Source organism: Salvelinus fontinalis, chromosome 8 (genome assembly GCF_029448725.1).
Source record: "Salvelinus fontinalis isolate EN_2023a chromosome 8, ASM2944872v1, whole genome shotgun sequence".
Taxonomy (NCBI): domain Eukaryota; kingdom Metazoa; phylum Chordata; class Actinopteri; order Salmoniformes; family Salmonidae; genus Salvelinus; species Salvelinus fontinalis.
The window spans coordinates 3435361-3453359 of NC_074672.1; the positions used below are offsets into that span (position 1 = coordinate 3435361).

Consider the following 17999-nt stretch of genomic DNA (forward strand, 5'->3'; position numbering starts at 1 on the left):
TAAATATATGTGGTGTTTTCTCTGTAAAACATTTAAAAAAATCGGACATGTTGGCTGGATTGACAAGATGTTTATCTTTCAAATGCTGTATTGGACTTGTTAATGTGTAAAAGTTAAATATTTAAAAAAAATAGATTTTGAATTTCGCGCCCTGCAGCTGTTGTCATTGTCGTACCGAATTCGGGCTTGCAGCCCAAACAGGTTATTAACAGTGAATGAAATGTTGGAAGTGACAACGTGACCTTTAGACTGTTGAGGAAATCCCATCAGTAGGAGAACAAAAAGCTTAATAGTTTATACAAAATTGTTAAATATCAAAAAGTTGTATGTTAGCAACTCAATCCAAACCCGTCTACACAAAGTTTGAACCGTGTTTCTATCTTAAACGGTGTAAGAGGAGTAGTGTGCAAAATAATAACACAAAGTATGCCAAAGATTTAAAGTGCTTCATTAGCACCATTAACTTTAAGTCAGAAATATGTGGATAAAAATAAAATAAAAAGTGGCTGTTTTCGTAAGCCAAACTAATAACAACATTTATATCCAGAAATCAGTAGATAAACATGTAACAAATCATGTGAGAGGAACGCTGAGATGCTGGACTTTGTCACGTAGTCACTTGGATAGATGATCTACCTTTGCAGAGTATTTCATTGGAATTTTCACATACCGGTATCTCTTATCTTGCCATCAGTATATTAACAAATTGATTTCAAATAGTATTTTATGCTAGAGGTTACATTTTCATAGCTATGCTTACCAAGCCAACTAAGCAAGTTTCCTGGATACTAGTCAGACGGGCTAATATTTAGATTCTGGGTCAATTGATTGCGAAAGGCATCTGACAAGTTTATGTGACAGGGTTCAAGAAACTACTCCCCTCCTTTCACCCCGTAGTCAGAGTAAGAACAGTAGGGTGGATGGGGGCACATATGTAAGCAAAGCTAGCAAAAAAAACTATGAAATGATTACATGACAGAGACAAATGTCACTTGTTTTAAAAGTGTATTACTTTCACATGTACAGTTGAAGTCGGATGATCTGTAATTTGTCAATCAATACTTCACTGGAGGACTTTCTTCCAATACAACAGATATTCAATGATATACAGTTGAGTCTCTGCACAAGAACGTACATATTCTGCAATTTTTTGGGGATGATATTGTTTGTAGGACGGCTAGAGAAAGACAGATGAATACTGCATTACTTACACAGATAGCTTTACCACAGATTGTGCATCTAAATGACGAGGGACGTGGATATGGTCTTCATCTCACCTGATAACCCTTTCACACTATCAATAAAACACATTCAAAGAACAATATTCACATACTTTACAAAGGGGCCTCTCTTATGTACTGCTGTGCTCAGAGCTAAGAGTACATCTGGTGAGAATATGGCCGCACACAACAGCCACACTTCACGTTGTACAATTCATTTGAATAGACCCCAGTTCTGACAGCTGGGTAGACTGCATATGTTCGATATAGTGAATACAGGCCTTATAGGCCTACTTACCACCATTTTGGCGGTTGGTTTGGTGCATAACCAGATTGCACACATTAAGGAGTGGATATAAAGTGAATACAGAAATTAAGTTACTTGAGTGTGTAAAATCATGACATTTGATCATTCTAGACAAGGCCTTTTTAACAACAGAGCTGCTTTTCGCCATCAAACCCCTCCGAATGAGAGTCAACAAAAATATTAATACAATGTAATAAAACATCTGTAAAAAAAAGAATCACAAATAAAAATACTTTCAGAATATGATACTTGTTTCACATGAATAAATAAAAATATTTCACATTTATGTAGAATTCAATGGATAAATTAATTTGCTGGACGGAAAGGGGTTTGTTCTGATACTGCAGGTACCTTCATCAGGCCCTTGGTGGGATGTGTGTATCTCGAACTGTGTGTCCGTGTGTGTGTGTGTCTGTCTTATCTATCTGAGGCCATGGTGTCCTTGAAGCCCCACACCTCCAGCAGGGCCACCTGGAAGCTCTCGGTGGAGCAGAGCGGCGGGTTGTCAAAGGTGGTGCAGCGGGCTGTGCGTCCGTGGTTTAGCTCACTGTCGATGTACAGCGCGTTGCCCTCGCCTCCCCCTGGCAGGAGACAGAACAGAAGGAGTTAAGACAGGAAAATGATCTTAATCTAGATAAGTGAACTGGACAATCGGATTCATCAATTAAGGGAGAGAGACGCAGGGTGAGAAGAAGAAGAGAGGCACAGAGGAACAGGCAAGGGCCACAAGGATCTTCACTTTGTTTAATTGTGGCACTGTCCTTATCAAAGACTGATACAGACCTGAGAACATCTTACACACTCTGGCTAGTTTGATCGATTAAAAACAAGAAGAACTCCACTCACCCACTATGATGGAGTCAAAGTTGCCCGCCATGAACATGGAGGTGTTCCTGGGGTTGAGATGGAAGTGTCGGGCTGAGAGGAAGGGCGACAGGCGATCAGATGGGTCAGCGGCTGGCCTCTCCACGGGAAGGCTGTCGCCTCCCGAGTTCTGCTTGCCGGGGGGAGCCTCGTCCTCGGCAGGGACCTCGCTGCTCTGGGCCTTGATGGTGGAGGCCAGCTCCGGGTGACGGATCACCACCCACTCATACCTCTCCATCTCCGGCTTCAGCTACACCGACAAACCGGGAGGGATGCTCACGTTTGTTGGTTGACGATCATCATTAAAATATAATTACTCGAACAGGAATACCCTTTCAAGTCAATGTTGTGTGATGGGTGGACTGACTGGTGGCCATATTCATTACATCTCTATGATCTTCATACTGGAGGGGTTACCTTGAATCTTTCAGATATAAGCTGGACACGGAATACTCTGTCAGAATTGGTGCTTTTTCATTCCCTTGATCCCTCTCCCCAGCCTCTCTCTCTCTCTCTCTCTCTGTCTCTCTCTCTCTCCATGCATGTCTGATAGAACTCGATCCTTATCTTATTGTATGTGGTGTCAGGTGAGGGCCTTATCAGGTGGCATTGTACTGTAGCCTCCAGTTACATGAGTTTCCGTTGAGTGTGCGTGTGTATCTATGTGGGGCATCATTGTCCACAGGCAGAGCAACAGAGCACACAGCTGCGCATCATCCACACCACAGCAGTTTAATAGTTCACGCTAGGACTTGGAATTGAAGCTATTTCTAGCTCAGGTACACTCAGCAAAAACCTCTCTAAAGTTTACATAACATTTTGTTATATCACTCATTTTGGATCTGATATGTTTTTCCGTTCAGGAGGAGGCCAGACTTGTGATAAGGAGGCTAATTATTGTGACGGGCTGAAAAAAACTATTTATAATAAATAATATATAATATATAAAAAAAAAAAAACTATTTATAATTTATACTATTTATATTTTTTTGCCCCCTGGTTCCCACTCTTAGTCACTTCTTTGACAATTCTGAGGCGAAATTACACTGAACAAAAATATAAAACATAGCATGTAAAGTTTCATGTTCCATACGCACAAAACGCTTCTTCCTCTCAAATGCTGTGCACAAATTTGTTTACATCCCTGTTAGTGAGCATTTCTCCTTTGCCAAGATAATCCATCCACCTGACAGGTGTGGAATATTAAGAAGCTGATCAAACAGCATGATCATTACACAGGTGGACCCTGTGCTGGGGACAATAAAAAGGCCACTCTAAAATGTGCAGTTGCCACAGATGTCTCAAGTTTTGAAGGAGCATGCAATTGGCATGTTGACTGCAGGAATGTCCACCAGAGCTGTTGCCAGAGAATGTAATGTTCATTTCTCTACAATAAATTGCCAGAAAATGTCATGTTAATTTCTCTACCATAAGCCGCCTCCAACGTTGTTTTAGAGAATTTGGCTGTACATCCAACTGGCCTCACAACCGCCGTCGTGTGGGCTAGCAGTTTTTTTTTCTTTTTTTTTTTTTTTTCTCTCCCCTTTTCTCCCCAAATTTTCGTGGTATCCAATCGCTAGTAATTACTATCTTGTCTCATCGCTACAACTCCCGTACGGGCTCGGGAGAGACAAAGGTTGAAAGCTATGCGTCCTCCGAAGCACAACCCAACCAAGCCGCACTGCTTCTTTAACACAGCGCGCCTCCAACCCGGAAGCCAGCCGCACCAATGTGTCGGAGGAAACACCGTGCACCTGGCCCCCTTGGTTAGCGCGCACTGCGCCCAGCCCGCCACAGGAGTCGCTGGAGCGCGATGAGACAAGGAAATCCCTACCGGCCAAACCCTCCCTAACCCGGACGACGCTGGCCCAATCGAACCCAGAGACTCTGGTGGCGCAGTTAGCACTGCGATGCAGTGCCCTAGACCACTGCGCCACCCGGGAGGCCCCAGGGCTAGCAGTTTTCTGATGTAAACTTTGTGAGCAGAGTGCCCCATGGTGGCGGTGGGGTTTTGGTAAGGGCAGGCATAAGTTACCGACAACGAACACAATTGTATTTTATCGATTGCAATTTGAATGCACAAAAATACCATAAGTGATCCCGAGGCCCATTGTGAGGCCCTATTTCTTTAAGTTATCTGTGACCAACAGATGCATATCTGTATTCTCAGTCATGTGAAATCCATAGATTAGGGCCTAATGAATTGATTTCAATTGACTGATTTCCTCATATGAACTGTAACTCAGCAAAATCAATGAAATTGTTGCGTTTATATTTTTGTTCAGCATATATGGGACGCACCCAAAGGAATTCCCAAAACATGCTACTCCTCAAAAATAATACATAAAAGCAAAGAATGGTGGTTTCACGTAGCCTAATTGGATGAGGTAAATGAAAGCGAATCGGGAAATAAACAACTCACCCTGAAGACGAAACATTCTCCAGTCCCAAAGAAGCCAAGTTTGTTCCCGCCTCGCTTGCGCTCCTCCCAATCTGTAGAGAGGAAGGCTCCACATACCTGGATAGACAATGCAGGGCATGGTGAGATGGTGTATTACAGTAGCATCAATGGGAGAAGTGGGATAGAAAATAAAAGGATGGGACTATGTTAGAAGGCATAGGAGAATAGGAAAATAGGGATAGGACAGTTTGAGACAGGGTTGCACCCAAAAACGTGTTTTATTCAGTCACAATGAAATGGTTATTATTAGAAGTAGATACTGCATACTGTACATGTATCCATATATGTCATTATAGGTCTTTACCATATCAGTATGATTGAAAAACTGACTCAACTGTAGTTTTAAAACACTTGATCCTCCGTGTCATAATCCTGTGAGCTCGATAGTTACTTGTCTATTCCTGTGGTTGTCATTATGTTGCTACATGAGGGGGTAAGGGCACACACAAGCTGTACGTGTGTGTGTGTAAGGTCCCTACGTCAGCTTCGCAGGTCCGGATGAGTAGCAGAGTGGGCTCATGGCCTTCGACATGAGCGTAGAACCTGGGACAAAAGGAATGGACAACCACGATTACATATCACATCACTTACACAATCTGGCCGTGCATGCGTGCAAATATCTATATGAGAAACACGTTATCAATCACGTTGGATCTTAAAGATGAGAAAGAAAAAAAGGAAAGGGGGAACTTTTCAACTGAAAATGCAACAAAATTACATTTAGCCTACAGCATGATAAATTCCATAAGTGTTTTATAGTCAGATTTAAATTCATAGTCAGATTCAGATATTTTTTAATAAATCATACTGCAGGTCAATTATTGCTATGTAGCATTATTCAGAAAATTAAACCATTCCCTATTGAAAAAACAAATGTGTGAATTTGAGTCTGAAAGATCAGCATTTTTCACTAGCTGTATGATAGTCTTTATGGCCACTAGTGATGTACTTTGGATAGCTCTGACCGACTCTACAACGACAAGGATAAGGGCATTGCTGATTCATAACTGAATCTTGACTAATAAATCAGACTTTGATACCAATTCTTGGTAAACAATCTGAAAACAAAAAAGCACTGCAAAATCATGGACATTTTCCTTACAAGACATTCAAATTACAAATGAACTTACTCTACTAATTGTCTGTGCGGTTGGTCCTTCAGCTGCTCCTAATTGGAGTGAAAATATCTACAGGAAAATATTGTTTACCCAAAGCGTCGGTACTGAAGAAAAAAATTCTATCAACTGGTACAAAACCATGCGAACATCAGTCAGGATACATGCATCGCGAACGTGTACCTCCGTCTTGTGGTTGTGCCTTCGGTCATGAGCAAACACATGTTGATGGCCACACACAGACCAGCGTTTTGAAGTCTGTTTAATAATACTTTCCTGTGGATATTTTGTCTCAAATTTCAAGTTCAAATATATTTAAGGAAAATAAAACCAATGCATGGATTGCTGTCATACCTTGTCCATAGACTGCTTACTGGGTAAGGAAACCAATTTGTCATTTGTAATTTGGGTGAACTATCACTATAAAGTCCCAAAATGGATGTAGCCTACCAATTGCAGATTGCCCCTTTATGGCAAGGTAGGTATGGTAGCCGAGACTGTAGGGAAAGGTACAGAGTAAGATAAGTATGGTAAACTGGGCCGAATACAGGGTAAAGTAGGAAGTGAACCAATGGGTCGGGCTTGGCGACATTACAGCATAGCGACGATAATATTGCATATCTGCGGTGATAGAGCCTTTCGGTGATATGAAAATATTGCTATAATCATGTAAATGTACCATGGCTTTATTAAAAAATAAATAAAGTGACCTTTATTTAACTAGGCAAGTCAGTTAAGAACAAATTCTTATTTAGTAGAGAGAATGATTTATTTCAGCTTTTATTTTTTTCATCACATTCCCAGTTGGTCAGAAGTTTACATACATTGATTAGTATTTGGTAGCATTGCCTTTAAATTGTTTAACTTGGGTCAAATGTTTCAGGTAGGCTTCCAAAAGCTTCCCACAATAAGTTGGGTGAATTTTGGCCCATTCCTCCTGACAGAGCTGGTGTAACTGAGTCAGGTTTGTAGGCCTCCTTGCTCACACATGCTTTTTCAGTTCTGCACACAAATTTTCTATAGGATTGAGGTCAGAGCTTTGTGATGGCCACTCCAATACCTTGACTTTGTTGTCCTTAAGCCATTTTGCCACAACTTTGGAAGTATGCGTGGGGTCATTGTCCATTTGGAAGAACAATTTGCAACCAAGCTTTAACTTCCTGACTGATGTCTTGAGATGTTGCTTCAATATATCCACATAATTTTCCTTCCTCATTGACGCCATCTATTTTGTGAAGTGCACCAGTCCCTCCTGCAGCAAAGCACCCCCACAACATGATGCTGCCACTCCCGTGCTTCAGGGTTGGGATGGTGTTCTTCGGCTTGCAAGCCTCCCACTTTTTCCTCCAAACATAACAATGGTCATTATGGCCAAACAGTTCCATTTTTGTTTCATCAGACCAGAGGATATTTCTCCATAAAGTATGATCTTTGTCCCCATGTGCAGTTGCAAATCGTAGTCTGGCTTTTTTTCAATGGCGGTTTTGGAGCAGTGGCTTCTTCCTTACTGAATAGCCTTTCAGGTTATGTCAATATAGGACTCGTTTTACTGTGGATATAGATACTTTTGTACCGGTTTCCTCCAGAATCTTCACAAGGTTCTTTGCTGTTGTTCTGGGATTGATTTGCACTTTTCGCACCAAAGTATGTTCATCTCTAGGAGACAGAACGCGTCTCCTTCCTGAGCGGTATGACGGCTGCGTGGTCCCATGGTGTTTATAATTGCGTATTATTGTCTGTACAGATGAGCGTGGTACCTTCAGGCATTTGGAAATTGCTTCCAAGGATGAACCAGACTTGTGGAGGTCTATAATTTTTATTCTGAGGTCTTGGCTGATTTCTTTTGATTTTCCCATGATGTCAAGCAAAGAGGCACTGAGTTTGAAGGTAGGCCTTGAAATACATTCACAGGTACACCTCCAATTGACTCAAATGATGTCAATTAGCCTATCAGAAGCTTCTAAAGCCATGACATCATTTTCTGGAATTTTCCAAGCTGTTTAAAGGCACAGTCAACTTAGTGTATGTAAACTTCTGACCCACTGGAATTGTGATACAGTAAATTATAAGTGAAATAATCTGTCTGTAAACAATTGTTGGAAAAATGACTTGTCTTATGTACAAAAAGATGTCCTAACCGACTTGCCAAAACCATAGTTTGTTTACAAGACATTTGTGGAGTGGTTGAAAAACAAGTTTTAATGACTCCAACCTAAGTGTATGTAAACTTCCGACTTCAACTGTATAATGGCTTATCATAAACTATGGAGCTAGACAGGATTATCTAGGTTTATGCCTTGGCGCCATCTACGGGCTGAATGTTACATGGATGGACCAGTTATCGCTCTCCTTTCAAAACGTGGTTAGATATACTGTATATACTTCAAGTATTACTAACTATACAATATATTCCTAGAAGTCGATGTAATGTAACAACCAAAATCGTGTTCTTCAGTCTACAGTAGTCTACAGATCAGGCTGAAGGTTGTTGGCTAGGGCTATTGAAATAATCAAATCATATTTTCTCTAGCCAACAACCATTTGGCCAAATGGCCAAATGATAAAACATAATTGTAATGCATTACAAATCAAGGAATAACAAAAGTTGATTACAAACTTTTCTTTTTCTGTTTTATTTCAGAAATGGAGCCCAGGAGTCCATTGACAGGGGTTTTATTTTTAGTCAGCTTATAAAACTTCTGTGTTTGCCCCCCATTTATTGATAAATCCCCCATCATAGTAATACCCCCCCCACCCCCACTAAAATGGTTTCAACCATTTCTGGCAACCCTATTCGCGCTACGGCTAGGCAGTAGGCTTGTATTTGGCTGATGATCTGTGAGGTGAAAGCATTTGATTTGCTTTGTGATTGGTCAAAAACTGTAAACAACTCGTCAAGTCATGTGGTCCGGTTCTTGTAAACACTGTAACAAGCACATGCAGATTTGTAATAAGCTGAAAGGTGGCCAAACTAAGTTGATATTTTCCAGACAATGGGCGCAGCCATCTTTGACTTGGTTTATTTGCGTCTTATGCCATGTTCAAAACAACTGGGAACTCTGAAAAATACAAAGTAAAATCATGACATCAGTGATCTTCAGGTCGGAAAGCCGGAGCTCTAGAAGGAGGCGCAGAGTTGGAATTCCGAGTCGGAGCAATACCCCCCCCCCCCCTTTTTGTCAGCACAACCTGTTATTTAGACTGGTTTATGGAATGAGTTTGGCTGTGGATGTGTTCCATGTGATGCTTGGATGATGAAGATGGCATTTATATTTTACAATAAACTGTAAAATTGAGGAATACAGTTTGAGACCTTTATTTTCCATCAGTACAAAAAAATATTTCGATGCTGTTCAGACAACAATGGTGTTTAGTTGCGTCATACGTTCTGTTGCTACTGTTCCAATCACATATTTCAGATCGTTCGCTGCAGGGTCCACTCAACAATGATCACAAATATGTGATCGTACTCGTCAAAGGTTTAAGAGGGTTCACTAGGCCTACGCTTTGCTATTGCAGAGCAAGTGGTCAATATTGCATTATGTGAGTACCATACATGACTGTGTTTTTGGTCACTTTACCCGAAAAATTGTGGGACAGACCATCATGAACAACTACCATGCTTTCACGTTTCAGTATATGCTACTAATAGAAAACCATAGTAGTTTTTTCAATGTAATACCGTGGTGCATTTTTGTACCATGGTAGTACAATGAAAATATGTTTTTTTTGTCACTACCATGGCAGAAAAATACCGTGGTATTTGCACCCGTACCATGGTATTTTCTGCCACGGTAGTGACAAAAAAAACATGATAGTACTCTGGTATTTTTTCCATTGTACTACCATGGTAGTGGTGCAAGCTGAATAGTCTGTATAGAAATGTAGGTCAATTATTTCTACAGTTTCAATTTGGTTTTAAGTCATTTCAATGTAGATTGAGACCTTTTCCCCCCATGAAAACACCTGTGGGGCCACATTGGATCGTTATTTGACACCCTTGGTCTCGTGGTTAGCCTAGGCTGCAGGATAAAGTGGCTACAATGAGACTGGCAAAGTGGGTACAAAAGTGGGCAGTAAGTACCTGTTGAGGCTGCAGCCATGGGTCGAGGTGGTGAAGAGGAGCTGCGGTTCGCATAGGGCGAAGCGCTCGGGGATCCACGACCAGATGTCCTTCATCTCCTTGGCGCTGACTACCTCCGAGGAGAAGGTGTCCGGGTTCAGAGCCAGCTGCACGTTCCGCCTATCGCCATGGTAACCGGCCAGGAAGGAGAAGACTACTTTGTTAGTAACACATAAACTCCCGATTGGAGAGTCAAAGAAGTCTTTGTACAGTATGTAGGGCCATGACGTTGTGGTAATGGAAGGTTCATATGGTATTTTCCAAGCTTGTCTGAGCACATCATGGTTGTTGTTGTTGGAAATGTACAACTTTTGACCTAAAAAGGGCCACAGCGTGAGCTGGACATTATCTAACAGCACCTAATTCAGACCTCTCAAACAAGGTGATTGGACCAGCTAATCAGTCTGGGACTTTAGTTAGGCCTACTCAATTGAGTGTTGAGGAGAAGCAAAAGGCTGCAGTGTTTTTAAGGTTTGACTATGGTACCGTGTATTATGTCCAAATCTTGTTTCCTGGTCACTTGTAGATTAGGATACTTTACAGAGAATATGGACAAGGTTCCTAATACAATTTATCACTAATGAGGGAGATCAGCTCAAGTGTTAACAGGTAATGAGAGAGAGTGGAAAGAGAGAGAGGGAGGAGACACCTACCTCAGGCTAACAGAGCCAAGTTCATGGGAGAATGGAGGAGCATGAGCAGTAGACAAGAGGAAAGGTGAAAATCGAAGAAGACGGTGGATGGGGAAAAAAATGGACAGCAAAGGAAAAAAAGAGAACAAAAAAGATGCACAGAAACTATAAACAGAAAGGTGAGAAATTAATCGATGACAAAAAGCAAGCCAGAGCCACAACAGGAAAAAGAGCAAGCAAACTAAAAACAGAGAATCAATTAGACAATCCAAATGCTTTTAGCAGCAGGTCGTACCACCTTTATATAGCCAGGAACATTGGCCACCTCTCACTGGTGGCTAATGAGGTCATGCACAGTTTTGCAAGCATCCTGATTTGGTTTATGGCCTGTTGCCCTTAGAACCATGTCTAATGTTTATTTACGCTGCCATTAGCCAAGGCGCTACCATGGCATTAGCAGAAGCACTAGCATCTATTGCTTCTGACTTCCATTGATTTGAGTTGTAAACTATTTTTTTTTTTATATGTAAATTAGATATATGTATATGTAAATTAGACCCAATAGACCCGATATATGTATATGTAAATTAGACCCAATAGAACTGATGCTGTCACTAGCCCTGCTCACTCACCTCTTCTGTTTGACGGTGATGCCCTTCTGCTGCAGCGATTTCTCGTTGGTGAGCTGCAGGAGGGTGATCTCTTTGCGACTGAACAAGCGGATAGAGAAGGCCTTCTCCAGCAGCTTGTCCGGGGTGATGTAGGAGCTGATGGCCTTGACGAAAGCCTGGATCTCAGCCTTGACCCCTGCAGAGTCCTGTTTCTGGCCCTCTGATTGCTGTGTTCCATCCCTGGCCTTCTGCTTGCGGTAGAACTTGAGCAGGGCCAGGGCAACGCGGTACAACACCTTGTATCCTTCCACCAGGAAGACGTCTAGGACCCTTGCCACGTGGCTGAAGGGCAGGTCACCTAGCACCCAGCGCTGCCAGTCCGAGTACACCTCCACCACGTCCTGCACTGTAGCCACTATGAGCTTGTGGGCTGCCGGGCAATACTTGTTGGCCAGGTCGCCAAAGGTCATGAAGCTGGACTCATAGGCCAGGAAGGTCTGGTCTACAAAGCGTTGGCCCGGCTCATTGCAGGCCAGCAGACGGCTGACGTGCTCGAAGCACTGGGCCTCGTTGACACTGAAGTGCAGCAGGAGGGCTGTCATCGCGGGCAGCGCCGGGCAGTGCGAGATGTCCGGGAACTGTTCCGCCAGACAGGAGATGACCCGGTGGACGGCGGTCACTGCGTCTGCCTTGAGGCAGTAGTGCGGCACAGCGCTGCCGTCCACAAAGTCTGGCAGTGGGATGGAGGACAAGGCTTTTTTACCTGTGTCGTCGCCCATGAGGTCGCGGTAGACCTCGGCGTCGGGTGTCACGGTTCGACAGGGGATTGCCTTAACGAGTTGCTGGTAGACCTGGGCACGGAGCTTGTGGTTCTTGGACCAGTGGCCCTGCCTGGCCAGCTTTTTGAGCTCCACGGGGTCCTTAACATCCAATTTGGAGGTGCCATTGCTCTTGGCCATGTCCCCCATTTGGGTCCAGTCCACAAAGCAGCCATAGTCCTCCTCAGCCATGGCTGCAGAAGCTTCTGGACTGCGGCTGAGGGGTCTGGTCTGGAATATAGCCTAGTCTAACTAGCCTTCTGTGCTCCTCACAAAAGATATGTCAAGGGTGTGTTTCTCAACCGCCCATGATGTTCACTGCATGTGAGGGGTAGAGAGGAGGAAAGAATGAGTTTCTGTAAAAATAACATATTGTCTTGCTTGACATTTATCTCACTGCTAACGCACCTGCAACGACCAAGCCCCGAACTAGGCTAACTGCTCCTTTACCCATGTCTCTCCCCTCTGACATGACTGACTCTCAGTAAATCTATCCACTGCCTAAGACCATGAGTCAGACAGCTTATATGTTTGTGCCTGTTTGGTTGTCAGTGGTTATATGCACAAACGAGTGTTTAAAATCAGGTGGCAGTAAAGAGGAAAGGGGCAACTCAAAAGAGGCAACTCAAAAGCAAAATGCAGGAGTGCAAGGCAGCATAAAGAAACTAGAAATTAGGACAGTAGGAAGCCTGGCAAGGGCTACAAACCATCACAGGCTACAAACCAGAGACATTGTATGACCTTCAAAAATGACCTCGCTTTTTGCAAATTATTTGAACAGTTTCTATTGTAGGTTTGACGTGTGATTTTGCATCGCAGCCGAAAGTGGCCTTGGACAGTATAGACAGCATACCAGCTGTTGATATACAGATCTCTGTGAATGACATCAAGCAATACTTTCAACGTGTCAACCCACGAAAACCATATGGTCCAGACGGTGTCAGCAGCAAGGCACTTCAGGCACGCGCAGACCAGCTCGCATTACCGTTCCAGAAGCTGTTCCAGCTGTCACTGAACAGTGGGATAATTCCAGACTTATGGTAGAAGTCGCTGATTGTCCAAATACCGAAAAACAACAGGCCCCCCAAAAAATTATGATTTACGCCCTGTAGCCCTGACATCTGTACCTATGTTTTGAAAAAATTATTCAAAAACGAAATTCTTTCTGGTCTCTCATCCCAATTAGACTCCCCTACCGTGCCTCCAGGAGTGTTGATGATAAGTTACTCGTCATGCTGAACAATATCTACAAACATTTAGAAAAGGCAAATAGCCTCGTGAAAATTGTATTCATTGACTTCAGTAGCGTGTTGAACACCATTCAACCCCACCTACTGGTGATAAGCTGGTGAATTTGGGTGTCAAGCTGGTGAATTTGGGTGTCAAGCTGGTGAATTTGGGTGTCAACTCTCTACTGATCAAGTGGATTAATAGGTTCCTTGTGAACCGCACTCACCAAGTGAAGTTTAACTCCGCCATCTCTACATCTAGAACGGTGAATACGGGAGCCCCTCAAAGTTGCCTACTGTCACTGATATTGTACACAAACAATTGTCAAACCTCTGACGCAAACCACACATTTTTTTGGTACGTAGACGACACCACTGTTGTGGGTTTCCTCCACCCAGACCAAGCCTCTCTTCAAGGTTTTGACAGAGAAACGGCTAAATTCATCCAGTGGTATCAACCCACGAAAATCATATGGTCCGGACGGCGTCAGCAGCAAAGCACTTCAGGCAAGCTGTTCCAGCTGTCACTGAACAGTGGGATAGTTCCAGACTTATTGAAGAAATTCAATGACTGTGCCTTTGGAAAGATAAAGAAATTGCAACAGAATTTTTACGCAAACTGAACCATTTGAATGTCGACCGCCATATCTTAAAAATGTTCTATAAATCTTTTCAACGCCGATACCGATTATTGGAGGACCAAAAAAAAACGATACCGATTAATCAACCAATTTTTATATATATATATATATATATTTGTAATAATGAAATTACAACAATACTGAATGAACACTTATTTTAACTTAATATAATACATAAATAAAAACAATTTAGTATCAAATAAATAATTAAACTTTTTCAATTTGGTTGAAATAATGCAAAAACACAGTGTTGGAGAAGAAACTAAAAGTGCAATATGTGCCATGTAAAAAAGCTAACGTTTAAGTTCCTTGCTCAGAACATGAGAACATATGAAAGCTGGGTGTTCCTTTTAAACATGAGTCTTCAATATTCCCAGTTAAGAAGTTTTAGGTTGTAGTTATTATAGGAATTATAGGACTCTCTCTCTCTCTACACAATTTGTATTTTATATACCTTTGACTATTGGATGTTCTTATAGGCACTATAGTATTGCCAGCCTAATCTCGGGAGTTGATAGCTTTGAAGTCATAAACAGCGCTGTGCTTCAAGCATTGTGAAGAGCTGCTGGCAAACGTAGGAAAGTGCCGTTTGAATGAATGCTTACAAGCCTGCTGCAGCCTACCACCGCTCAGTCAGACTGCTCTATCAAATATCAAATCATAGACTTAATTATAATAAACACACATAAATACGAGCCTTAGGTCATTAATATGGTCAAATCCGGAAACTATCATTTAGAAAACAAAGCGTTTATTCTTTAAGTGAAATACGTAACCGTTACGTATTTTATCGAACGGGTGGCAACCCTAAGTCTACATATTACTGTTACATTGCACAACCTTCAATGTTATGTCATAATTATGTAAAATTCTGGCAAATTAATTACGGTCTTAGTTAGGAAGAAATGGTCTTCACACAGTTCTCAACGAGCCAGGCGGCCCGAACTGCTGCATATACCCTGACTCTGCTTGCACTGAACGCAAGAGAAGTGACACAATTTCCCTAATTAATATAGCCTGCTAACATTAATTTCTTTTAACTAAATATGCAGGTTTAAAAATATATACTTGTGTATTGATTTTAAGAAAGGCACTGATGTTTATGGTTAGGTACATTGGTGCAACGATTGTGCTTTTTTTTCGCGAAAGCGCTTTTGTTAAATCATCACCCGTTTGGCGAGGTAGGCTGTGATAAGATGACAAATTAACAGGCACCGCATTGATTATATGCAACGCAGGACAAGCTAGTTAAACTAGTAATATCATCAACCATGTGTAGTGAACTAGTGATTACGTTAAGATTGATTGTTTTTTTAGAAGATAAGTTTAACGCTAGCTAGTAACTTACCTTGGCTCCTTGCTGCACTCGCGTAACAGGTGGCCAGCCTGCCACGCAGTCTCCTCGTGGATTGTAATCGGCCATAATCAGCGTCCAAAAATGCAGATTAAAGATTGTTATGAAAACTTGAAATCCGCCCTAATTAAAATCGGCCATGCCGATTAATCGGTCGACCTCTACACAAAACTCATCCTCCTAAAACGTGAAAGTATTTTACAGGACAGTACTCAACCCCTTCACTCAAAATCCATAGATATGGGGACTCTTTTACTCCAAACAGCCATTACGGTGTATAATAGTCTGTGGGTCCCTCGAGTATGCAGCATATTGCACTTTCACTTTCAAATGTGTAGCTATACCACTTTGAATGAATTATTTTGTGTCTTTTCTGTGTTTTCATGCTTTATATACACCGTCTTTTTAAGCACATGACCAAATGTATTTCCCCCTGGTGGGGTAATAAAGTTGATCTGAATCTCTCTGAAGGTCTTGCTGTCTGCAGTCAAACACCATTAGCACAAATTAGACTTGTTCTTGTAACAATCTTTTGAGAGGATATGGCTGGGATCCCTCCATAAGGCATGGACATTCTTGTCTTCCATTGTTATGCATTGTTAGCCTGTATGAAGCCACAAAGCTATTTCACAATGACATTGATGTAGTGAAGAATTGGGGGGAAAACATAGTTTAAACGTTTATGGTTCCAAGCAGAAACATATATATTGTATGACAGATGTTAACACTGGCCAATGGCCACCCTTGACGGAAACTGATACAATTGTTGAACTGAACAACACTAGCTATTGCTAATATGGGATCATATTGACTCAGATGCAGATGAGCACTAGCTAAAAATAAATTGGCTATACATTTCAGCTGTATTGTAGAAATGCATTTGCATGCATAGCTATTGCAATGTCTTGCAGAACCAATGAAAACAGCCATATTTCAGCACACCTTTCTGTATGGGGAGTTTGTTGGGTCAGACAGCAAGGGACTGATGATACTGATGACCTTAATGCGATCACGCCAGCTAGTTAACGTTATCTGGCGAATTAATGTGACAGGCGAATGGAATTTACGGCAAGCTCAATGGCACGACAAGGTCCCGACACCACACTTCTGCATAGCAACCTGGCTATATGGCTGGGTAAGCAATTGCCAAGTACCTCAACTCCACGAAGAGGTACTTTGAAATCATAGTGGAGTTGAATGCGCTTATTTGGTCAGCTTTCACGGCTAGCTAGGACCTGCGAACGCCGTGGAAGCTGGTAAATGGTAGCTAATCCTTGCATTAGCATTGGTCCATTGTCTTGTCAGTGTTTTCACCAGGTCAAGACATAACATAACATTAGCTTGCATAGCTAGCTATATCACGTCAAAGATCTAGCTGCGACCATGCATAGTTAGCAAAACGCAAAGCTTTTCCTTCAGAGGCAGAGAGATAGTTAGCTAACTAACGTTAACGCCGTTGAGACAAATTCTGCTTCTCACTCTCAAAATTGGTTGATGTTGGGCGTTAAACTTGCATTGCGGGCTAACTAGCAAATATTATCATGATACATAAAGGCAAGATGACTGCTAATTTGTGTTAATAACCGCTAAAGAAACATCAAGACATGAAAAATGCCTGTCAAGATATGAAGTACTCCTACCTAGTTTGTTCATATGTTGGAGCAGCGTTCATATTTGGCAGCTTCGGACATGCGCAGTATCCCTGCTCTTGTCACTGTCACTGCGCACCAGTGTCACGATCCACCTGGCGGAGTGTGAGGAATGTATTGCAATGTTATGTATGCCTTTTTTTCTTTAAGCTTTGTTACATATATGAAAGTGCACTGACATCTGCTGTAAGTGGGGGAGAAACCTTTTATATACATATTGTTGTTGTTGTTGTTGTTGTAATAAATCTATTATAATGTGGAAGGATAATGAAACAACAATTAGCCTAAAATGTAAATCTGATTACCAAAAATTATAGTGCAAAACATTTCAGATGTTCCACGCACCTCCAGAGTTACTGTGAGGGAGCCAGTTGGGAGTGGTGGAATAGAGGCAATATCATCAGAATATCAGCCTGGATGTCTGTCAAAGTAGTTAAGTTCACTGGAAACGGACAGGAAGCCACCCAGGCAACTTTAACAACACCATGCTTTGTCCTCCTACTCGAAGCACCCGCCCAAAAACCACGGCCTAGCACATGACAGTTATTACAGATAACTCAATTAGGCCATCATTAGCCCTCCAATATGATTCTGGCCTTTTTGCTTCGTGTGTTCCCCCATTCCGTGTTCTATGTAGTTCCTGTCTTCATTTGGTGTTCTTGCAGCAACAACAAGCTGACCCATAGGCCTATGTGTGTGGGGAGACTTTAAAACAAATAGCCAAATGTCCATGCCATAGAAAGAGACTCCATGTTTTTTTTTCTGAGAACCTTAGTTATAGTGTATTTTGTGAAGGATGATAACCCACTCATATGACTCACAATGATGACATAGACAACACTGTCCACAACAGTACTCCCTATCTGCTCTTTGTATAATGCTGTTGTGTTTTCTATTATTTCTCTACTTTCTTTCTCTCTACATTGTTGGGAAGGGCCCATAAATAAATATTTCACTGTTAGTCTACACCTGTTG

General features: G+C 42.0%; 1 protein-coding gene across 2 annotated transcripts; it reads right to left on the reverse strand.

Annotated features, from left to right (window-relative positions):
* Positions 1-988: 988 nt before the first annotated feature.
* LOC129860387 (TBC1 domain family member 24-like) lies at positions 989-17115 on the reverse strand. 2 transcript variants are annotated; one of them, XM_055930754.1, is made up of 7 exons: positions 17016-17115; positions 11355-12469; positions 10052-10210; positions 5332-5395; positions 4814-4909; positions 2374-2641; positions 989-2108 (listed from the first exon to the last, which is right to left on the reverse strand). In XM_055930754.1, exons 2-7 carry the CDS (start codon positions 12341-12343, stop codon positions 1945-1947), a joined length of 1740 nt encoding a protein of 579 aa, XP_055786729.1. In that variant the 5' UTR covers positions 12344-12469; positions 17016-17115; the 3' UTR covers positions 989-1944. The 2 variants fall into 2 exon arrangements, with proteins under 2 accessions (XP_055786729.1, XP_055786730.1); XM_055930755.1 differs by lacking the exon at positions 17016-17115 and adding an exon at positions 15370-16289.
* Positions 17116-17999: the final 884 nt, after the last annotated feature.